Here is a 25100-nt window from a genome sequence, read left to right as displayed (position 1 = left end):
TATGATGTGTTTATATATTTTGTATTGTTTTGTAAGTGGTCTTGTATTTTACTTTTACAATCATATTATAAAATAACTTAGCCTAAGATTTAAAATGAATAAAGAGAATAGATTGTTATAAACCACATGACATGTAGGTACTTAAAAAACCGGCCAAGAGCGTGTCGGGCCACGCTCAGTGTAGGGTTCCGTAGTTTTCCGTATTTTTCTCAAAAACTACTGAACCTATCAAGTTCAAAACAATTTTCCTAGAAAGTCTTTATAAAGTTCTACTTTTGTGATTTTTTTCATATTTTTTAAACATATGGTTCAAAAGTTAGAGGGGGGGGACGCACTTTTTTTCCTTTAGGAGCGATTATTTCCGAAAATATTAATATCATCAAAAAACGATCTTAGTAAACCCTTATTCATTTTTAAATACCTATCTAACAATATATCACACGTTGGGGTTGGAATGAAAAAAAATATCAGCCCCCACTTTACATGTAGGGGGGGTACCCTAATAAAACATTGTTTTCCATTTTTATTTTTGCACTTTGTTGACGTGATTGATATACATATTGGTACCAAATTTCAGCTTTCTAGTGCTGACGGTTACTGAGATTATCCGCGGACGGACGGACGGACGGACGGACGGACGAACGGACGGACAGACAGACATGACGAAACTATAAGGGTTCCTAGTTGACTACGGAACCCTAAAAAATGCACTAGTCATATCCATATTAATATTTAAATCGCTACATGAAATCCGCTCTCTATTAATTACAGACCTAGTTGGGTGTTTTTCAGAGGTAGCGGCGTGAGCCTCGAAACAGGTCTACTAATTCAATCACTTATGTGAGTTTTCTCGTGTAAGTTCTTTCCAGACACAGATAAGAACTTTAAGCTACAAAAGCCGCAAGAATATGTCGTCTTACCCGCGTGTGTCGTGACGTGCTCATTAAAATTGTCCTTTCGTAAAAACTGTTTGTTACATATGTCGCAAGCGTAAGGTTTGACTGCCGTGTGAATTTTCTCGTGTCGTTTTAAAGAAGACAAGGTTTTTAATGCTTTATGACATACGTTACAGGAATAATCCTTCCGATCGACGTGTGTTTTCAAGTGCAAGACCAGGCTACGCTTACACAAAATTAGTTTATTACAATAATCACAGATAAAGACCTTTTGCGCCACATGACTTTGCCCGTTATATCTGTTAATGTGTTGTTTGAGGTCCCGTTTTCGATTAAATCGCTTGGGACATAGATCGCAGGCGTAAATATTTGTGTGAATTAAAGAATGTTTACGTAAATCAGCTTTACTTATGAACATTTCACTGCACGATTCACATGTAAAAGATTTGGGTTTTGTATGTATTTCTTTATGCATTTGCAGGGAAACTAATCGTAAAAATAGCTTACCACATGTGTCGCAGGCGTAGGGTTTATCTTTTGAGTGAATTATTTTATGTTTACTTAAGCCCTGTCTATCGCTGAACCGCATGTGGCACTCTTCACAACTGAAAGGTTTCTCTCCAAAGTGTTTTCGCTGATAATGTAACTTTAATACGTCCGGGCTTGCAAAGTTCTCATCACATATTTCACATGTTACCCTAGTATGTATCCGCTGATGAATTGTTAATTTGCTGTAATTCGATAGTACCTTATTACATATGTTACAAATGAATTCCTGGTGGGTATTTATGTGCTCACGTATAGAAATCTCTTTCGAGTGAATGCGTTTAATATGTTTCATAAAGCTTTCTCTTTCGCTGAACTGCCTTTGGCACTCTTCACAACTGAAGGGCTTCTCCAAAGAGTGTTTTCGCTGATGATGTTTCTTTAATGAGTCTGGACGTACAAAATTCCTGTCACATATTTCACAATTATATTTTTTCCCAGCATGTATTCGCTTATGGCTTTTTAGTGTGCTATAATTTGATAGTACCTTATTACATATGTCACAAATGAATTCCTTGTGAGTTTTTTTGTGTTCAAGAAGAAGAATGTGATAAGAAAACTGTTTAGAACAACATCCACAAGTATGAGATGTTTTATGTGTTACTGATATGTGTTTGGACAAACCAAGCTTAGAACTAAACTGTCGTCGGCAAGTGTCGCAGGTGTAGGGTTGTGTGCGGGGCTCTCGCTGCACAGTGGCGGGCGGCGGCGCGGGGCACGGCTGGCTCGCGCGCGGGGAGTCGCGGAGGCGCGCGAGCCTCACGCAGCAAGCCATCGCGAGCTGCTGTCTGGCGCGCTCCGCTTCCGCGCACCCCACACCGCCCGACGGCACTGGAGACACAATAATGCAGTCATGCGAGTCAACCAGGTAACCAACTGGACACCATATATATGAATGTCGAAAAAAAACAATAAACGGCACGACATTATTACCAACAAAGAGGATCGAATATTAAAGAGAGTTACTGTCAAAGTAAAATGTGTAATCACAGTGCATAGACTGCCATCTCTCGACACAGGCTTAAAACTTTTGAACCTCAGTTTTGACAATTTGGCCCATATTCTGAGCTTGATATGTTTTAAAATGTCAAATATTAATATTAGCGCCATCTAGCCGAGCGTACCCCAAAGGTGTATCGCCATCTAGCTCACCGTACCTTTTTCTGTATGGTTTTGGGGTACGTTTTTTTGTTTGACTCTATCTGTCTCTACGAAGTTATATAGGTCTTTGTTATTACATAATTCATGCGTAAGTACGAGTGAGGTAGTTGTACCTCACCTGACTCACCTGAGACGCAGGCCGCTTCGCTCGCCGCGTCGGACCTCTCATCCTCCGTATTGATGTTAACATCTTCCTCTAAAACAATAATACGTATATAAATAAACTGTTTCACAAACGGTAACAGACTTTTTCACTCCTGAGTCGTTTACACGATGCCTTTTCAGCACCAGTCTTTGCATGCCGACAGCTAACGTGGCTAGTTATTACACCAATGTATCTACACACCTCGGACACTGGCGATCAAATATATTGAAAAAGCGCATTCCTAGCACAGTCTTAGCTCGTGTAGGTAAACGCGTACTATGCTTGTATGAGTGAAATATGACAGGTCGACTGTTCGTGTTTTTGACAGGCGGTAACTGTGAGGTAACCGAGAGGGGGTGGGCGGCACTTTCAGCGGGGAGAACTGTACTGTACGATAGTACTCTTTATTATACTGTGGTATCTATGTAAGATGTCCATCATTTAAAATGAATTCAGGAGCTCCGAAGGAGCACGGAAGCAGACTAGCGACTGGCACCAAAGTGTTTACACGAAGGCGAAAAAAATGCAAGGGGGCAGCCTGGCGCCGAAAAATAGTCCTTTGTTCTATTCAGTGCCTTCACGGCTCAGCCACGACATTGGTGAGCGGCGGCCATACATTGGAGCGAGATACGGCGCGATGGGACTTTTCATTCGCACGTATGGCTGCCGCTCACCGCTGTCGCGCTTACGGCCTAGCCACGACATTGGTCTAAGCGCGGCAGCGGCGAGCGGCAGCCATACGTGCGAATGAAAAGTCCCATCGCTGTGTCTCGCTTCAATGTATGGCCGCCGCTTGCCGCTGTCGCGCTTAGACCAATGTCGTGGCTGAGCCGTTAGACCAATGTCGCACTATGGGAGGTATTCATGATCTACGCGGCCAAAACTATTTTATAGCTTAAAATGGTTACAAATGGGGTAAATGATACAAAAAATACTGTTTTTTTAATATTTGCATGGTATTTTTATTAAATTAATTGTTTACATTATTTTTCACTTATTGTACTAAGCATGTTCTTCATCTTCACTTTCTGAAGAATCATTTTTCTCATTTGGCTGAGGTAATTGCAGCAGGGCGATAGTTCCTGGAAGAAACAAACGAATGATCCTTTTCTTTAAGGTCCTCATGCTGCTTAGCAGGGGGTCTGAGCTTAGAAGTAGCCTATTGAATATGTCTTGATTGCAAGCTATTCTTGAGCATTTTTTCGAGTAGTTCTGCCGATATATTCGAAAATGTTTATTTCTCGCCTCTGCTGCCTCTTCCGAAAGCTGTCCTATCGGTACTGATATGCGTGTTTTATTATAATACCTCCATGTATTACCACTTTATGAAGTTTCGGCGTCATTGGGTGCCACAGGTACTAATTATTTAATATTCAACGTAAAGTCGGGCAGTTTCTAAAGCATATTTGTCGTATTTTCGTCTATATATCTTTCAGAATATCGGAGGCATCCCTTTTTCCAGATTTCATCAGCTCAACTTGGGCTGCGTAGACTATCAGTCCACCCTCTGCACCCGAACGTAGTACCTCTGTTTTTCTTAGTTTTCTCCTTTCACTGGACTCTTCAAACTATTTTTTGGGACGTCCGTCCGACCGATTTTGTGTAGCCACCGGAATCTCAATGTTTCTTCTAACCACAACTACGAAAGTTTCTTCTTTTTTATGCGCTTTGGCCCATAGTTGTGTCATTTCTGATTTGAAATGTGTGAAACTGCTACTAATTTTTTTTTATTCATCTTCAGTATACTCCTCGCCTGACAGTAGAAGATTTTTCAAAAAAAAATAGTTTTTTTTTGAAAATCGGCAAATTTTCATTTCTCATTAGGTCCAGCAAGTATCGACGGGTGACTGTCCTTACTCCGGATGTTCCCGGTGAGCCTATAACACTTACAATATTGAGTTAAAAAACATAAATCAACATTCGCAATTTTATACTTTTTCGACCTTAAAAACTCAATGTACTATGATATTTTACAACTGCGAAATACCGCGGCTGTTTTTGTTGTTATCTATTACCTAAAACTCTAAATTATCAATATCAATCAGAACATATACCGGATCTACCCCGATAATACATTAAAAACTTTAATATTTAAAATAAATACTAAGATAATCTTTGTTGCACGTGGTATTTTTTAAATGTCTAAGTTTGTACATGAAATCTGACAATTCAAACAAACAAAAAAACATTGAAATAGCATATTACCTGCAGAATTAGGATCCATTAACTTTTCTTTATAAAACAACGTAGAATAATAACTATTCACTAGGAAAGCCATCAGTTTTTACAAAGTTGCCGCGAACTGACACGTACACTAGGTTCAATTATCAAATTCCGACGAACACTGACAAGGCGCCATGCACTGGACAGGGGTGGGAGGGGATGAATATTGTTCCCCGGAATGTCACCTTGCTTATACAGTGTTTTTTGGACCGTTGTTTTAAATTTAGTGAAATCTAGTATTGGCCGCGTAGATCATGAAAACCTCCCATAGTGATGTCGTGACTAGGCCGTTAATGACATGCCGCAAAAAAACGATGCCCTTTTCAGGCGGCGTAGTTTAGGAGCATCAAAAAAGGCTTTGGCTAAATCAACCATAACTACGAGTGAGGTACAAAGCAAAAACTCACGTGAGACGCAGTCTTCGCTAGCCGCGTGCGACCCCTCATCCTCCATATTGATGTTGACATCTTCCTCTAAAACAATAATAGGTATATAAATAAACTGTTGCACAGTATATGATTGTTAAGCCTCATGGAGATGGTGCCCGTATGCAATTTTTTCTACTCCCATACTGTTTTTAGGGTTCCGTAGTCAACTAGGAACCCTTATAGTTTTTAGGGTTCCGTAGTCAACTAGGAACCCTTATAGTTTCGCCATGTCTGTCTGTCTGTCCGTCCGTCCGTCCGTCCGTCCGCGGATAATCTCAGTAACCGTTAGCACTAGAAAGCTGAAATTTGGTCCCAATATGTATAGGTATCAATCACGCCAATAATTAACAAAGTGCAAAAATAAAATATGGAAAAAAATGTTTTATTAGGGTACCCCCCCCCCCCTACATGTAAAGTGGGGGCTGATAATTTTTTTTCAGTACAGATGGTCGTTTTTTTACGCACTAGTTCGAGAAGTGGTTCATTATATGCCAGGTCGAAACTTCGGAGGCTCATCTGTACTGAAAAACGTCGTACGATACACGTGCGAAAAGGAATTTCGTAACTCGTGTCGATTTAAAACTCTCCCTTCGGTCGTGTTTTAATTTATCGCCACTCGTTTCGAACTTCCTTTTTTACGCACTTGTATCGTAATGTACTATTTCATTCCAACCCCAACGTGTGATATATTGTTGGATAGGTATTTAAAAATGAATAAGGGTTTACTAAGATTGTTTTTTGATATTAATATTTTCGGAAATAATCGCTCCTAAAGGAAAAAAAAGTGCGTCCCCCCCCCCCTCTAACTTTTGAAAAATATATTGACAGGTACCAAATAGGTAGTAAATATTGACTAAGATATCAATTAGTAGTGTTGTCTAGAACTATGTAAACCAAAAATGGTCCAGACATCCTGACGTCAGAATGTCTGGCCACTTTATTCGCTCGATTTTTCGATATCAGTGGAGGTACCAAATATATGTACTCAGGTACCAAATAGTATCAAATAGGTACTAAATTTTAGTATGTACTAAACATCAAATATCTGTAGTGGTCCAGGGGTCCTGACGCTCACGAAAATGGGCAATATGCAAGTAGGGCAAAACTGTCAATGTCAAGTGTGGTATCGTAAGAAAGAGCTCAAACCGTACATATCAAAAGTTGTATATATTATATTTGTGTTTTTGCATGCCACCTGCTGGTGAAATATGCATGTCCTAAATTATATTAAGTCTACCTTGTGTACCATATTTTATGCAAAATATATATGAATAAATATGTAAAAAAATACCATAATATTTTTTTTCTGCTAGTTTGCCTCAAGAAAGGCAAAACCCTACCAAGAATAGTGCATTAAATTTGATCATTAAAAAACAACCTTGACACTTAAAGCAAAAGTTCAAAATTATTACTAATGGATCTGTGTCAAAGCATTCAAACGGTTAAGTCATGCAAGAGGTTAGCAGAGACAACACAGCTTTAATTTATTTATTTATGTTTGTGTAATATAAGAATTACAACCTTGCAGGCTGGCATTTAAGCATCATTGTAACTACCAACCTTTGATATGGAGTTCTATAAGACAACTTTCCCGCAGCGTGTTCTGGCTGCGCTGCACTTGCAGCTTGAAGTTGTGCGCTTCCCTCAGCCGTCCCACACATTCCTCGCAGATCCCACTCTTGACATTCTCACCCAAACTCACCTGCAAATATAATATTCACAATAATTATTAATAAATGATAATGAAAACTCATAATACATTAGGTAGGTATTAAACATCTATGTAATGTAAGTGCCTTACCCACTTACATAGACCTCAGATATACCTAAATTCCTACTAGTAGGTTGTTATATTTCATTTAGCTAGTTCATAATGATTGCACTGTAAAAACAAGAGTTAGACAGAAATAGGAGATACTGCATGCACTGGTCTTTTGGCAAGTTCTCATAATATCTAAAATAGTGAACAAATGTAACATCCTACTTAGATTTACAATGCCATGGAATAGGCTAGTTTTCTACTAGACTACTAGTCAAATCAGCTTCTTTTTAAGAACGGTCAAAACAATTTGTTGTTGTTGTTGTATGTCCTAAGGCACCCCATATGTGCATAGGGCCTCCACAAGATCCTTCCACGCCTTTATATCTTGAGCCACCGCCTTGGCCTCGTTCCAGCTCAGTCCAAAACAATTTGCTAATATGGAATTACTATGAAATACTGAGTGACGTCACGGTCAACTCATCCATACTTATACTTACTAATATTATAAATGCGAAAGTAACTCTGTCTGTCTGTCTGTTACGCTTTCCCGCTTAAACCACGCAACCGATTTTGATGAAATTTGGAACAGACAATCTTTAGACCCTGAGACAGAACATAGGCTACTTTTTATTTCGAAAAAAAGGGATGAAGGGGTTGAAAAAGAGGTTGAAAGTTTGTATGGGATTTCTTAATTTTAAAAGATAAAACCATGAAACTTTATATTTTAGCACTTGATAAGAAATCATTGAACATCTTGATAACGGATAGGGATAGCGATACGGATACGGATAATATGGGTATCGTTAGAGGGATACGGATAATCGGTTGGCGGTCTCTTACAATCAATGTGCTCTAAGACGATCGTTGTTTGCTTGCTTGAAGATTACGTTTACGATAAGTATAAGCAAAATGTAAATTTTTTTAAGGGATAATAGAAAAAAGTACTTTTTACCCACCGATCATAGTGTCGAAATACGGGCTATGTGGGATGTTTATAAAGGTTTCCCCAGCGTATATAGAATTACCTACGCTGTGGTCTCGATGTGTAATATTTCTACAATCATTGCAAGCAAAAGTATTATGTGCAATCGAAATAATCGCAGATAAATATACCTACAGAGAAACCTAAGGATCCAAATGAAAATCTTAATGAATACTTTTATTATGCGGGCGAAGCCGCGGGTAAAAGCTAGTTTACTTTATATATTATCTTTAACTTATTAAATAGAAATTAGGTATAAACATAACTACTGTCCATATTTTTCTTGTAATTATGTGGTGCTTTATTTCACGCACTGCATAAAATATGTTATTTAAAGTATAGGAAACTAGCCTATTATATTGAATCGGACACAACCCTAGACAAATAGGTATATCATTCGTAAATTTACCAAGATTTGGCTGTAAAACAGTTTTGGCCTAGCTGAGACAAAACAAAATAATTAATTAAATTATCCAATTCCGAGTACTGATCCACAGTTAGTGCGGGAAAAGGAGAGCTCAGAAAGTATGGGCAAAGACCCACGGCTCTTTTTTTCCGAACAGACAACTACTTACATCAATTGCAAAGCATTCTTGTAACATGTCCGAGTATATCTCCGTTATTCCGAGCAGCGTGTACGGAGTCTTCATATCCTTCGCCGCGGGTCGCTGAAGGCAGCAGTGGCACTGGTTTACCATCTCCATTAGATATCGGAAAATATTTAGTTATTACTCAAAGCATCTTAAAGGTAAATTGCTGTACAAATATAACAAAAAAAATCAGCTAACGGAGTCAAGTCAACGTCGGTAACGTCATGCAAGCATAGATTTATAGATTATGCCTCTGCCATACATGCATGGACTTTCAATAGGGACTGAGCTCACACTTTTTTTGCCATACTAAATTGAACTTTATCACCGATGCAGAAAGGCATTCTTATCAGACTTGTAAAAGTGTGTCCACATGAGAGGGTCAAAGTTGGGGCTGGTGTCCCTCTCGCACGTGTGACCAGTGTTAAAGAGATTACTATAATAGTAGTGTTTACCTGTATGATAACTAAATTTATAAACTTCTTAAATTACTTTTGTATTATATAGAGGCAAAGATATTAATACCTTATAACGAATTGGTAAGTCATAATTATGAAGCAATAAAACCAAAGATTAGCGCAATTAAAAAAAAACCTTTAATTGGGTATTAGTAGATTTGGTAGTAACTTTGAATATTAACTGGTATCCCCAAATTATGACAGTGATTCAAATGATTTTGACAGCGGCAATAAGTGCGAGAGGGACACCAGCCCCAACTTTACCCTCTCATGTGGACACACTTTTTGGCCTAACAACTCAATCTAGCTTAATAATATATAAATCTATGGGCAGAGGCTTCCCACAGACAGTCTTAAAAATTCATAATCTTAAAAAAAAACTTGTATGCAATCTGACAGTTCAAATCTGTCAGTGTCTTGTCAGTGTCAGTTTGAACTGTCAGATTGTTAAAATCAAGATCGCGATAAACGTGTTTTACTAATAAATAAATAAATAATGTTGATTTTTTTAAATATTTATTAAATTTTTTATTTGATAGGTAATACATTATAGGTAAGTACTAAGTACGTAATATTATCTTAAAATAAAATTAAACAAAATTATTCTAAAATTAAACTTAAAATAAAAAAAATTGGTTGTCTGTAAAGTCGGTTTACGGACGGTAGTTTAACGTGATAACGTCAAACATTACAGTAGTATAGAAGGGGCGGTCAGAGTAGCAAAAGGGGCCCGATTCTGGGACTTTTTCACGTTTATTTATTTATTAAAAATACACAAAAGTTAACAGTATTTCACCAAAGCACTTATGTGGTAATATAATTATGTACATGTTAAATTGACATAAATAAAAGCAAACACACTTAAAAGTTAAACTATGGTTATTACATTAATCACCTAAGGAGTGTAGAGTCTATGAACCTTAAGAGTTTTCTGTAAAACACACCAACACTATCAGCAAATATGTCAATATGGTCTGTCTCCAACATGATACGGTTAAGAGCAGCTCGGGCTCGAGCGGTGCGCCGGCCGCCGCGAACAGGCGCCGCCGCCGCCGCGCCGGCACCGCGCCCGGCATGCCAACCACCACATTCGCTCTTGGCACTTGCAGCCCCATTCTCTCAAGCACGGATGCGTCATCTACTCTATGGTGAAACAGTTGGCGGTAATGCATAATATGCCGCAGTTTCCGTCTGGTTTCTAGAGTTTGAAGACCAACCATTCCTGTTACGAATAGAGATGGATACATATATGGGTAATATCCGTACAGTCGTTTGTAAATGTGCCTACAGAACTTCCTCTGCACTCTTTCTAGCATAGTGTTTTGTTCTTATTAGAAAGAATGCATTAAAATAAGCATCTTTTATAAATTAAATTTTTTTTTAAAACCTACTAATTTAGGTGTTAGAGTGGTGCAAAGTTGCAAATTTTTCCCGTAGCATTACTAAGGCGCCAGAGACAGAAAGCGATATCGACGGAGCCCCGCTTATTACAGAAACTGCACAGAATAGGAGCCTTCGGCCGTTTGAAGATACCTAATGAACCTAACCTATACCTATATAAAAGTCGTAATTTTGTATCCTAGACCGTTTGCGAGACACGCGTTAATTTTATTAAAGTGCTAGTGCCATTTACTAATCTTAGAACCCTAATATCTCAGTATATATTAATGGAGAAGAAAAAGTTTATATAACAAAACATCCTTATTTAAACGTGTTCTATATGATTTATCAATATTAACATAGGTTATATTGGTAAAAAAAATCATCGTAAATTTATTAAGTCTCTGGCGCCTTAGTAAATACTATGGGAAAATTCGCAACTTCGTACTGCTCTAACTCCTAAATAAGTAGGTTTTTCAAACAACTTCATTCTATAAAAGATGCTTATTTTAATGCAATCTTTCATGTTTTTAAATTACAAACACTCAAAAATAATAAACACGGGCGCGCCATCTGTCGCAGCTGTGGTGCTTTACTCAGGCCACACGCTACAACCATACCGAGCGCATCGATCAGCCGTTTAGTTCCAAGCAAGCTTAAGCTATATTGGGAAACGGGACAATGACGTCATCTTTTTCGTGCATGCTGCCCGTAGTAACGAGTTATTAGACGTTATCACGTCAAAATGAAACTAAATAAACCTAAAATTAAACTAACATAAATCTAAACACGGCCCTGTGACATAGTATCGAAGACGCTGGCAGCATTTCCTCGCTGGATTGTCAAGCTGAGCGATAATGTTGATTGATTTAAACAGTTCTTACTTTATTTGAGAGAAGGTTTTTACACATACCTCTCGATCTATTCTATTATATTCTAAATCTGGAAGGTTTTATGACAAAAAACATAAATTTCACAATTTTTTCACAAAACAGTCATTAAATAAACATCAGTAAAATTAGCTGTAGTCAGGTTACATTAAATATTAGAGAGCGGATTTCTGGTAGCGATTTAAAAATTAATATGGATATGACTTGCATAATTGATTATTTTTCTACACACAAAAAAAAATGAATCGGAACATAAAAGTAAAACCCTTTCTGACTAAGTGATAAGGTTCAATTTAGTATGACAAAAAATGTGATTCCACAATCTAGTTTAATTCTAAATCTATGAAACTGTCAGATTGCGTACAATTTTTTTTTAAGATTATGAATTTTTAAGACTGTCTGTGGCAAGCCTTAGGCTTCCCTCAGACAGTCTTAAAAATTCATAATCTTAAAAAAAAATTGTATGCAAATTGACACTGACAGATCTGTCACTGACAAGACACTGACAGATCTGAACTGTCAGATTGCATACAAGTTTTTTTTAAGATTATGAATTTTTAAGACTGTCTGTGGGGAGCCTTAAGCTAGGAACATACTACGCGGACGTCCGTCGTCTGTCATGTAATGTATGGCAGAAACTTGTTAGGGCCCGCGCACACGGGGGCAACAGTTGCTCGGCGACTTTCGTATTTGTATGAAAAGTTGCGTCGCCTCGTGTGCGCACTTTCATACTAGGCCATGGCCGCGACAAAAAAGTCGCCGGCAACAGTTGCCCGTGTGCGCAGGCCCTTAAAATCAAGATCGCGATAAACGTGTTTTACTAATAAATACTCTTAAATAAATAATGCTGATTTTTTTAAATATGTATTCAAATTTTTATTTGATAGGTAATACATTATAGGTAGGGATTGCAATCCGGTCCGGCGGATCCGGTAATCCGGCCGGATCCGGTGCTTTTTTCATGCTACCGGATCCGGTGAAATTCGCCGGATCCGGTAATGTAATTTAATATGTTAGAATAGTGCAAAAAAATAACATTTACGCTAACATTTGAACGTAGCTCAACAGGGGATTGCAATCCGGTCTGATTTCCAATCGAAACATAATTTAATACGAATGTTTTTTGCATTACTAGGCCGTTTGGAATAAAATAATGTGCTCAAGTGACGCGTCAAACTTTCCGTCTTTGAATCTGTAGTGAAATCTGTGCAATTGTTTGCTTGGATGCAAAATGTGGAATAGTGGAGAGTGACAAAGGGCCATACGACAAAACTTTTCGTTAGCATGTCACTGAGGTCGATCCTTCGCGTTTTCTGACCAAACACCATCCGAAATCAAGATCTATTGAGTATATGCCAGCAAACACCCATTAGTGAGGAAACCGCGACACAAAAAGTACGTTGGTAGCACACAATTCCAAGAGTTCCCTCTAACGAAATAACGCAACCATTTCTTTCGGCTGGAAATCGCCTGCCGCTGGAAGGAGTCTTGGCTCCGGGCGCCCTGTAAACCACGGAAGCGGTCCGTTGAGGATGAACTACGAGCGACCGGGTCGAGCTGCAGGAGCGAGGCCACGAAGGTAGCTGAAGATGGGAAGGCATGACGCGAGCTTGAGAAGGCCCTTTGCATCTCTGTGTTGACGTAGGACTTCAAGAACAACAACGTTTTCAGCATGATATTAGAAGTATGAGGGCACATTGCTACAAGAATCATAAAAAAAAAACAATTCAAAGCTTAAATATGAACATTTTTTAAAGGTATCCGGTAAGATTGTGGTTTCAGCAATAGCAAATAATACTAAGGTCAATTACTCTTGATGACTTTAATTTAGCTACTGTAGTTTTTTTAGTTCTTCTTTGCATGTGAGAAAAGTTAACAGTAAAATAAGACAAAACATAATTATCTTTTTTTAAATAGTTATCTCATAGTGCATGTAGGTAATGTTATATAATGTCCGTTCTTAATTGTATCTTAAAAGCTCTATATGTATTACTGTAAAACAATACAGTAAAAATAATTTTGTTATCCTATGAAAGTTTAAAAAGAACGAAAGAATTTTATTCACGACTGATTATTTTAGTAAAATGTACTTGTTACCTGGTAAAAATGTTGATTTCTAAGCTTTCAACTTTTGGTTTATTAATCGTGAAGCAAAATACCATCATATTCCTCATATTATTCTGAAAACATACAAAAAAAGTTACTATTTGGGTACTTTTAATCCTCAAGGTCAATCCGGCCGGATCCGCCGGATTGGGACCAAAATCCGGCCGGATCCGGCCGGATTGGATATCAGACCGGATTGCAATACCTAATTATAGGTAAGTACTAAGTAGGTACGTAATATTATCTTAAAATAAAATTATTCTAAAATTAACCTGTGACATAGTACCGAAGACGCTGGCAGCATTTCGATTCGATAGCGATAATGTTGATTGATTTAAACAGTTCTTACTTTATTTCAGAGAAGGTTTTTACAAATACCTCTCGATCTATTCTATTATATTCTTAATCTGGAAGGTTTTATGTCAAAAAACAAAAAATTCACAAAATACAAATTTGGTTTTTTTTTTCATTTATTGAGAAATAAACGATTTCTGGTAGCGATTTAAACATTAATATGGATATGGCTTGCATAATTGATTATTTTTCTACACACAAAAAAAATTAATCGGAACTGTTATTAGCGCGCCGTCAGTGAACTGTTTCAAAAATAGACTGGACAATTATATTAGAACTTTGAAAGTGCAAAATAAACACAAGTGCAGTGATATACACGCATCAGCTCGAAGAGCTGCTAGTGTATCAAAATAAATAAATAAATAAAAGTAAAACCCTTTCTGAATTCTTTTGTGAATATTGGTCAAAAATTATGATGAAAATAAATTAAAAAATGTTTGTTAATTTTTTAAATAGTTTATTTATTTAAGTTCTTTTTCTTTAATACTTCTTGTGCTCATCGCACATTTAAAACTTCTATTGCGACTCAAAGAAAATAAAGAGGAAAATAATTCGCTTCCTGTATACAAACAAACTCATTTATTTAGACTAAAATACTTTTCTTTAACTGTAGTTTAAAACTTACAATAAAAATTCAGCGGTTTGCGGTATGCGATGTAATAATAATAGATTGTTAAGTCCAGTAAGTACCTAGACTTGGCCCACGAGATAACCGCCATGTGGGATGTTGATTCAACGATCATTGTTCCGATAGTCGTTTCAGCTAACGGTCTCATAGCGAAGAGTCTCGACCAACATCTTAAGAGACTCTCGCTAGGTGGCTGGATCAAGGGCCAGGTGCAGAACGCGGTGATCTTGGACACTGCGCGGATAGTTCGACGGTTCCTCTCTCTGCAGCCCTAACTACCGGCAGCTTGGGCCCTGCCCCGCTGCTGGCGGCACCCTAGGTTAGGTTTTTTATAATGTGTTTATATATTTTGTATTGTTTTGTAAGTGGTTTTGTATTTTACTTTTATAATCATATAAAATAACCTAGCCTCAGATTTAAAATGAATAAAGAGAATAGATTGTTAGACCTTATTATAAACCACATGACATGTCCTTAAAAAAAATGCACTAGTCATATCCATATTAATATTTAAATCGCTACATGAAACCCGCTCTCTATTAATTACAGACCTAGTTGGGTGTTTTTCAGAGGTAGCGGCGTGAGCCTCGAAACAGGTCTACTAATTCAATCACTTATGTGAGTTTTCTCGTGTAAGTTCTTTCCAGACACAGATAAGAACTTTAAGCTACAGAAGCCGCAAGAGTATGTCGTCTTACCCGCGTGTGTCGTGACGTGCTCATTAAAATTGTCCTTTCGTAGAAACTCTTTGTTACATATGTCGCAAGCGTAAGGTTTGACCGACGTGTGAATCTTCTCGTGTCGTTTTAAAGAATCCAATCTTAGAAACGCTTTAGCACACACGTTACAGGAATAATCCTTCCGATCGACGTGTGTTTTCAAGTGCAAGACCAGGCTACGCTTATACAAAATTAGTTTATTACAATAATCACAGATGTAGACCTTTTGCGCCACATGACTTTGCCCGTTATATCTGTTAATGTGTTGTTTGAGGTCCCGTTTTCGATTAAATCGCTTGGGACATAGATCGCAGGCGTAAATATTTGTGTGAACTAAAGAATGTTTACGTAAATCAGCTTTACTTATGAACATTTCACTGCACAATTCACATGTAAAAGATTTGGGCTTTGTATGTATTTCTTTATGCATTTGCAGGGAAACTAATCTTAAAAATAGCTTACCACATGTGTCGCAGGCGTAGGGTTTATCTTTTGAGTGAATTATTTTATGTTTACTTAAGCTCTGTCTATCGCTGAACCGCATGTGGCACTCTTCACAACTGAAAGGTTTCTCTCCAGAGTGTTTTCGCTGATAATGTAACTTTAATACGTCCGGGCTTGCAAAGTTCTCGTCACATATTTCACATGTTGGCCTAGTATGTATCCGCTGATGGATTGTTAATTTGCTGTAATTCGATAGTACCTTATTACATATGTTACAAATGAATTCCTTGTGGGTATTTATGTGCTCACGTATAGAAATCTCTTTCGAGTGAATGCGTTTATGTTTCATAAAGCTTTCTCTTTCGCTGAACTGCCTTTGGCACTCTTCACAACTGAAGGGCTTCTCCAAAGAGTGTTTTCGCTGATGATGTTTCTTTAATGAGTCCGGACGTACAAAATTCCTGTCACATATTTCACAATTATATTTTTTCCCAGCATGTATCCGCTTATGGCTTTTTAGTGTGCTATAATTTGATAGTACCTTATTACATATGTCACAAATGAATTCCTTATGAGTTTTTTTGTGTTCAAGAAGAAGAATGTGATAAGAAAACTGTTTAGAACACCATGCACAAGTATGAGATGTTTTATGTGTTACTGATATGTGTTTGGACAAACCAAGCTTAGAACTAAACTGTCGTGGGCAAGTGTCGCAGGTGTAGGGTTGTGTGCGGGGCTCTCGCTGCACAGTGGCGGGCGGCGGCGCGGGGCACGGCTGGCTCGCGCGCGGGGAGTCGCGGAGGCGCGCGAGCCTCACGCAGCAAGCCATCGCGAGCTGCTGTCTGGCGCGCTCCGCTTCCGCGCACCCCACACCGCCCGACGACACTGGAGACACAATAATGCAGTCATGCGAGTCAACCAGGTATCCAACTGGACACAATATATGAATGTCGAAAAAAAAAAACAATAAACGGCACGACATTATTACCAAAGAGGATCGAGTATTAAAGAGAGTTACTGTCAAAGTAAAATGTGTAATCACAGTGCATAGACTGCCATCTCTCGACACAGGCTTAAAACTTTTGAACCTCAGTTTTGACAATTTGGCTCATATTCTGAGCTTGATATGTTTTAAAATGTCAAATATTAATATTAGCGCCATCTAGCCGAGCGTACCCCAAAGGTGTATCGCCATCTAGCTCACCGTACCTTTTTCTGTATGGTTTTGGGGTACGTTTTTTTGTTTGACTCTATCTGTCTCTAGGAAGTTATATAGGTCTTTGTTATTACATAATTCATGCGTAAGAACATACAAGTGAGGTACAGTCAAGTGTAAAAATATGTGTGCGTACAACTTATCAAAAATATGTCCCATAGCACTTTATGTCGGCGGAATAAGGTCTCGGTACATATTTTTGAGCGGATAAAATCGATACGTATTTTTGCACTTGACTGTACAACGCAGAAACTCACCTGAGACGCAGGCCGCTTCGCTCGCCGCGTCGGACCTCTCAGCCTCCGTATTGATGTTGACATCTTCCTCTAAAACAATAATACGTATATAAATAAACTGTTTCACAAACGGTAACAGACTTTTTCACTCCTGAGTCGTTTACACGATGCCTTTTCAGCACCAGTCTTTGCATGCCGACAGCTAACGTGGCTAGTTATTACACCAATGTATCTACACACCTCGGACACTGGCGATCAAATATATTGAAAGAAGCGCATTCCTAGCACGTCTTAGCCCGTGTAGGTAAACGCGTACTATGCTTGTATGAGTGAAATATGACAGGTCGACTGTTCCGTGTTTTTGACAGGCGGTAACTGTGAGGTAACCGAGAGGGGGTGGGCGGCACTTTCAGCGGGGAGCACTGTACTGTACGATAGTACTCTTTATTATACTGTGGTATCTATGTAAGATGTCCATCATTTAAAATGAATTCAGGAGCTCCGAAGGAGCACGGAAGCAGACTAGCGACTGGCACCAAAGTGTTTACACGAAGGCGAAAAAAATGCAAGGGGGCAGCCTGGCGCCGAAAAATAGTCCTTTGTTCTATTCAGTGCCTTCACGGCTCAGCCACGACTTCGGTGAGCGGTGAGCGGCGGCCATACATTGGAGCGAGATACAGCGATGGGACTTTTCATTCGCACGTATGGCTGCCGCTCACCGCTGTCGCGCTTAGACCAATGTCGTGACTAGGCCGTTAATGACATGCCGCAAAAAACGATGCCCTTTTCAGGCGGCGTAATAATAATTGGCTAAATCAACCATAACTACGAGTGAGGTACAAAGCAAAAACTCACGTGAGACGTAGTCTTCGGTAGCCGCGTGCGACCCCTCATCCTCCATATTGATGTTGACATCTTCCTCTAAAATAATAATAGGTATATAAATAAACTGTTGCACAGTATGATTGTTAAGCCTCATGGAGATGGTGCCTGTATGCAATTTTTTCTACTCCCATACTGTTTTTAGGGTTCCGTAGTCAACTAGGAACCCTTATAGTTTTTAGGGTTCCGTAGTCAACTAGGAACCCTTATAGTTTCGCCATGTCTGTCTGTCCGTCCGTCCGTCCGTCCGCGGATAATCTCAGTAACCGTTACCACTAGAAAGCTGAAATTGGTCCCAATATGTATATCAATCACGCCAACGAAGTGCAAAAATAAAATATGGAAAAATTGACTAAGATATCAATTAGTAGTGTTGTCTAGAACTATCTAAACCAAAAATGGTCCAGACATCCTGACGTCAGAATGTCTGGCCACTTTATTCGCTCGATTTTTCGATATCAGTGGAGGTACCAAATATATGTACTCAGGTACCAAATAGTATCAAATAGGTACTAAATTTTAGTATGTACTAAACATCAAATATCTGTAGTGGTCCAGGGGTCCTGACGCTCACGAAAATGGGCAATATGCAAGTAGGGCAAAACTGTCAATGTCAAGTGGGGTATCGTAAGAAAGAGCTCAAACCGTACATATCAAAAGTTGTATATATTATATTTGTGTTTTTGCATGCCACCTGCTGGTGAAATATGCATGTCCTAAATTATATTAAGTCCACCTTGTGTACCATATTTTATGCAAAATATATATGAATAAACTAGCTTTTACCCGCGGCTTCGCCCGCGTAATAAAAGTATTCATTAAGATTTTCATTTGGATCCTTAGGTTTCTCTGTAAGTATATTTATCTGCGATTATTTCGATTGCACATAATACTTTTGCTTGCAATGATTGTAGAAATATTACACATCGACCACAGCGTAGGTAATTCTATATACGCTGGGGAAACCTTTATAAACATCCCACATAGCCCGTATTTCGACACTATGATCGGTGGGTAAAAAGTACTTTTTTCTATTATCCCTTACAATTTTTTACATTTTGCTTATACTTATCGCAAACGTAATCTTCAAGCAAGCAAACAACGATCGTCTTAGAGCACATTGATTGTAGGAGACCGCCGACCGATTATCCGTATCCCTCTAACGATACCCATATTATCCGTATCCGTATCCCTATCCCTATCGCTATCGCTATCGCTATCCCTATCGCTATCCCTATCCCTATCGCTATCCCTATCGCTATCCCTATCCCTTATCAAGATGTTTAATGATATAACACTTTAAGTTCTCGCGCTTTGTACACATATTTAAAGTCACATACAGGTCGAACGAGATTAATTAACATTATTTTTACCTTTTTTCCCAACGTTTTGGCCAGGTTGCACTGGCCGTGGTCGCGGAAGACTGACGTCCCAGCAAAATGTCACCGGAGATGTAAACAACACAAAACTACCCGATATTAATTTATATAAATGTTCGGGGTAGACAAATAAATATAATCTACCCGCTTTTAGTTAATGTTTATTTCCCACCATGTTTATTTTAAAGGTAAAAATAATGTTAATTAATCGCGTTCGACCTGTATGTGACTTTAAATATATGTTTAATGATTTCTTATCAAGTGCTAAAATATAAAGTTTCATGGTTTTATCTTTTAAAATTAAGAAATCCCATACAAACTTTCAACCTCTTTTTCAACCCCTTCATCCCTTTTTTTCGAAATAAAAAGTAGCCTATGTTTTGTCTCAGGGTCTAAAGATTGTCTGTTCCAAATTTCATCAAAATCGGCTGCGTGGTTTAAGCGGGAAAGCGTAACAGACAGACAGACAGACAGACAGACAGACAGACAGACAGACAGACAGACAGAGTTACTTTCGCATTTATAATATTAGTATGGATGGATATGTAAAAAAATACCATAATATTTTTTTTCTGCTTGTTTGCCTCAAGAAAGGCAAAACCCTACCAAGAATAGTGCATTAAATTTGATCATTAAAAAACAACCTTGACACTTAAAGCAAAAGTTCAAAATTATTACTAATGGATCTGTGTCAAAGCTAGGGAATGCAATTACCGGTCGTTTTTCAAAACCGGTAATTTACCGACATAGCGTCGCCAAAACCGGTAAACCGGTAATTTCCCGGTTTTTATTTTATTTCATGAAAAATCAATATTCTCCGTCAAAATCGATATTTAAGTAGTTTTTTAGTAGTTTTCATTAAACTACCACTTTCGAAAGACAAATATTATTACTGAAATCTTGAAAAAAAAAGCAGGTTTTCGGTCTTGGTTACAAAACATAAATACATTTTAGTTGCTAAATCTTACAATTAGCAATCATCTTCGATAAAATCAACTAAGACACTAGAAATCATCACAGATTATTGAAATATCAGGTATTTGTAATTGTGTAAAGGACAACTACAGGACCCTGGTTCTTATATCCCACGCCACAAAAGTGCTAATACACATCAGGTTACGTCACGTCCTGGACTGGCAGATCCCTCAAAAACAGGCAAGTTTCGTCAAGGGCAAAGGTGCGAACAGATCCTAAATGTACGTCCATTGAGAGAGATGGCTTACGAATTCAGTACTTCGATGATCCTCTGCTACATCGACTATAGCAAAGCCTTTGACTGTATCGTTTTGACATCAAGCATAATTGGTAGCTTTCATTGAAACTCCGTTGAAAAAGGAAATCGACAGAGAAACTTCGAGCCCTTTTACTTTTGTAAAAGGTGTTGATAAGGTTGCCCGTCACCTGCCTATGGTAATATATCATCAGAAGAACCTTCGGAAGCTGAGAGGGAGGAATCATCATTCGTGGGCACCAAAATAACGAATCTTCGATAGGCAGATAACACCAATTTCTGGCTCCAATGAAGCGGAAATGGTTGACATCACTGGTAAAATGGAACGCATCAGTCTGGAAACGGATCTCAAGATTCACCACAGTAAAAACCAAGCTCATGGTGGTGGATTGTGGTAGGTAGATACAACACACAGGTGCTCTTAGGCCAGTAACAGTAGATGACTTTATATACTTCGGCGCAAACATCGACAATACCGGTTCTTCTGAAAAAAAATCAGAATACGCATAGGAATGGCCAAAAGGGTCCCAGCTACAAGGATTATTTCCATAATTATTGGTTCCTAAGAACCGCATGTCTCTAGAAAAACCAAAACCGGTTTGGTTTACGCTCCATTTTTCTCAATTTTCAGCTACGGAGCTGAGACTTGGAGTCTGAAAAAGGCTGCAACCGCATTGACGCTTTCGACATGTGGTGCTGATGAAGATTTTGCCCTGGATTACCTTCCGTACAAATGTGTCTATCCTACGCGAATTGAAAATCAATACCAGGTTATCAACGTTTACGTAGAATTTTGGAGTTTTTGGAGGGAAAAAGGCCACAACCTTGAGCAACTAATCATTACTGGCAAGGGTGATGGCTAACGATCCAGATGTCGCAAACGTCGCAGTCCAACAAGATGGACAGATGAGATCCCTTCCACCCTCTACACCCAACTTCAGATCTGGAACAGAAAGTCAGAATAAAATTGATTCTATTGGGACTTTACGACCCTGACGCTTTCCATCAGGCGGACCGTACGCTTGTTTGCCACCGACGTAGTATAAAAAAAACCCTCAGCAATGAAGATACCAATGCGAGGAAGAGGGGGTCTTATCTTTAAAGCTAATCAAATATTTATATAACAATGAGTGACTATGGTCTTATCCTTCATTCGGGGTCTAAATTTGGAGTTTATAAAACCAACTGTGGATAGTGATTGTCCACATTCCACACTTGTTGGTTTTATAGAAATCATAATTTTTATCTTGGAACCGACAATGCAGGCACGCACAGTGCAGGCAGGAATGCAAAGACTCTAGCCGCTGCGATAACTCATGCCTGATGATGGGTCTCCATATGACACGAAACATGTCGACAGACATAGGTACGTTTATGAAACGACAACCATTCATCCCTCTCGCACGTATTAACTAGCAACGTATTACAGAGGGTAAGATATAACATACATGCTTTCAATACCACAATATAGCATAGCAATGACACAAAAAATATACGTTTTCGTGGAGAAAACGAATTCTTGCGAAATAGTGTTTACCAGAAGTATCTGTAAGTGTTTATTTAAGAAGAAATTACGGAAGAAGTGCTTTTTGTAGCAATTTTTAAGAAAATTAAAATTTCGGTAAAAAACCGGTTTTGGAGTATAATTACCGGTAATTTACCGAACCCAAATTTGGCAAATTTACCGGTAAACCGGTAAACTGGTTTACCGGTTTGCATTCCCTAGTCAAAGCATTCAAACGGTTAAGTCATGCAAGAGGTTAGCAGAGACAACACAGCTTTAATTTATTTATTTATGTTTGTGTAATATAAGAATTACAACCTCGCAGGCTAGCATTTAAGCATCATTGTAACTACCAACCTTTGATATGGAGTTCTATAAGACAACTTTCCCGCAGCGTGTTCTGGCTGCGCTGCACTTGCAGCTTGAAGTTGTGCGCTTCCCTCAGCCGTCCCACACATTCCTCGCAGATCCCACTCTTGACATTCTCACCCAAACTCGCCTGCAAATATAATATTCACAATAATTATTAATAAATGATAATGAAAACTCATAATACATTAGGTAGGTATTAAACATCTATGTAATGTAAGTGCCTTACCCACTTACATAGACCTCAGATATACCTAAATTCCTACTAGTAGGTTGTTATATTTCATTTAGCTAGTTCAAAAATGATTGCACTGTAAAAACAAGAGTTAGACAGAAGTAGGAGATACTGCATGCACTGGTATGTATGTATGTATGTATAAGCTTTATTGTACACTGGTCTTTTGGCAAGTTTTCATAATATCTAAAATAGTGAACAAATGTAACATCCTACTTAGATTTACAATGCCATGGAATAGGCTAGTTTCCTACTAGTCAAATCAGCTTCTTTTTAAGAATGGTCAAAACGATTTGCTAATATGGAATTACTATGAAAAACTGAGTGACGTCACGGTCAACTCATTTACTTTATTCTTCTCTTTGACTTATTAAATAGAAATTAGGTATAAACATAACTACTGTCCATATTTTTCTTCTAATTATGTGGTGCTTTATTTCGTGCATTGCATAAAATATTTTATTTAAAGTATAGGAAACTAGCCTATTAAATTGAATCCGACACAACCCTAGACAAATAGGTATATCATTCGTAAATTTACCAAGATTTGTCTGTAAAACAGTTTTGGCCTAGCTGAAACAAAACAAAATAATTAATTAAATTATCCAATTCCGAGTACTAATCCACAGTTAGTGCGGGAAAAGGAGAGCTCAGAAAGTATGGGCAAAGACCCACGACTCTTTTTTCCGAACAGATAAGTACTTACATCAATTGCAAAGCATTCTTGTAACATGTCCGAGTATATCTCCGTTATTCCGAGCAGCGTGTACGGAGTCTTCATATCCTTCGCCGCGGGTCGCTGAAGGCAGCAGTGGCACTGGTTTACCGTCTCCATTAGATATCGGAAAATATTTAGTTATTACTCAAAGGTAAATTGCTGTACAAATATAACAAAAAAAATCAGCTAACGGAGTCAAGTCAACGTCACAAACTACTAAGAAGATACTACGTATCAGACAAACATCTTCCATACTTGAACTTTAGTCGTTACGTATCTGTGGTCGTGCTATGTCGATACTGACGTTTGTTTTTTTTTTAATGAAAATGGCGGGAATAATCGTGAAATTTGAATTGTTTGCTCACCAGAAAGCGGGAAATTCAAAGTTCAATTCTGCTCAAATTTCAATATCAGGCTACTTTCAAAGGGGAAAGCTATTTAAGTTCACCCAGAATACTTCCAGATAAACTTAAACAACTTTTGAAATGAAAACACCAAGGCTTTCAAACAAACAAGGCTTTCAAAATTCTGGGCTTTGTACTGCGCCGAGCAGTGGGCTTCTCGAACGTGAAAGCAGTTTCGGCGCTGTACAATGCCCTAGTCAGAAGCCAGTTAGAACACAACGCGGTAGTATGGGCTCCACATGAGGCCAAATACAACATCATGATAGAAAGGATACAGAATAAGTTTACAAGGTACTTATACTGGAAATTGTATGGAGTGTATCCTTTTTATCCGCTGATGTACCCTACTCTATTTGTAATTGGCATGGTCGGTTACGACAAATTAGAAACCCGTAGGAATCTGGCCCTTGCGTGTTACTTGCTTCGGATTCTCCGTGGTAGTGTCTGCAACCCGTACCTTTTGCAGAACATTAAGTTGTGCGTGCCTGACCGGTACACCGAGCGGCGAAGACTACCGCGCCTGCTGGCAGAGGTAACCGGCAGGACGAACCTACTGCGTAAAGCACCTTTCAGCCGTGCCTTGCACATACTGAATCTCGTTGCCGACAGGACAGACCTTTTTTATTGCCCCATGTGGGAATTGACAAAAATATGTTTATGTGTATTGTGTATGTGTAATACTAATAATGAGAATGAAATAAAAAAATAATGTATTTAATTTTGATATTTTGTGTGTAATATTGGCATATGATTGTATAAAAAATTTTAGTTAAGTAAATGTAAGGATAATTTAATTTTAGGCACTATTGTATTAGGATTAGCCTGTAAGAATAGTTGCTATATTTAATAAATAAACAATAAAACCACATATAAACACAATCATTTATTTCTAAACCTTTTTTTATATTTCCTGAAAGCCTGTGCTTGCATTTGAGGCAAGTTTTTCATGGTCAGTCGTGACACATCAGTGCCTTTTAAAATTTTATTTATAGTATTGCACCAGTTGAAGATCGACAATGTCAGAGATACAGATAAAAACGTCTGCCCTGCCAAAACACGGTGCATTTCGCATTTGACAAAATCGAATGAATATTTGGAAAGTACAACTTGAATAATTTGTTTTTTGATGTTTGCTTTATGGGCATTGTGTTCCAAATATTCATTCGATTCGTCTACAATGTTCCCAAAAAACCTCACAGCATGTTCCGAGGGAT

At 38.3% G+C, this 25100-nt stretch overlaps 1 protein-coding gene across 3 annotated transcripts; it reads right to left on the bottom strand.

Moving 5' to 3' along the window:
* Positions 1 to 652: 652 nt before the first annotated feature.
* Positions 653 to 23667, bottom strand: LOC125239611 (zinc finger protein 883-like). 3 transcript variants are annotated; one of them, XM_048147214.1, is made up of 6 exons: positions 23471 to 23667; positions 22518 to 22659; positions 18020 to 18085; positions 5379 to 5444; positions 2731 to 2799; positions 653 to 2273 (listed from the first exon to the last, which is right to left on the bottom strand). In XM_048147214.1, exons 1-6 carry the CDS (start codon positions 23597 to 23599, stop codon positions 829 to 831), a joined length of 1917 nt encoding a protein of 638 aa, XP_048003171.1. In that variant the 5' UTR covers positions 23600 to 23667; the 3' UTR covers positions 653 to 828. The 3 variants fall into 3 exon arrangements, with proteins under 3 accessions (XP_048003171.1, XP_048003172.1, XP_048003173.1); XM_048147215.1 differs by lacking the exons at positions 18020 to 18085; positions 22518 to 22659; positions 23471 to 23667 and adding exons at positions 6960 to 7101; positions 8719 to 8934; XM_048147216.1 differs by lacking the exons at positions 653 to 2273; positions 2731 to 2799; positions 5379 to 5444 and adding exons at positions 14971 to 16597; positions 17186 to 17254.
* Positions 23668 to 25100: the final 1433 nt, after the last annotated feature.

Source organism: Leguminivora glycinivorella, chromosome 26, assembly GCF_023078275.1.
Source record: "Leguminivora glycinivorella isolate SPB_JAAS2020 chromosome 26, LegGlyc_1.1, whole genome shotgun sequence".
Classification (NCBI taxonomy): Eukaryota; Metazoa; Arthropoda; class Insecta; order Lepidoptera; family Tortricidae; genus Leguminivora; species Leguminivora glycinivorella.
Note: the sequence above shows the minus strand (reverse complement) of the source record. Positions and strands in the feature narration are given on the sequence as shown.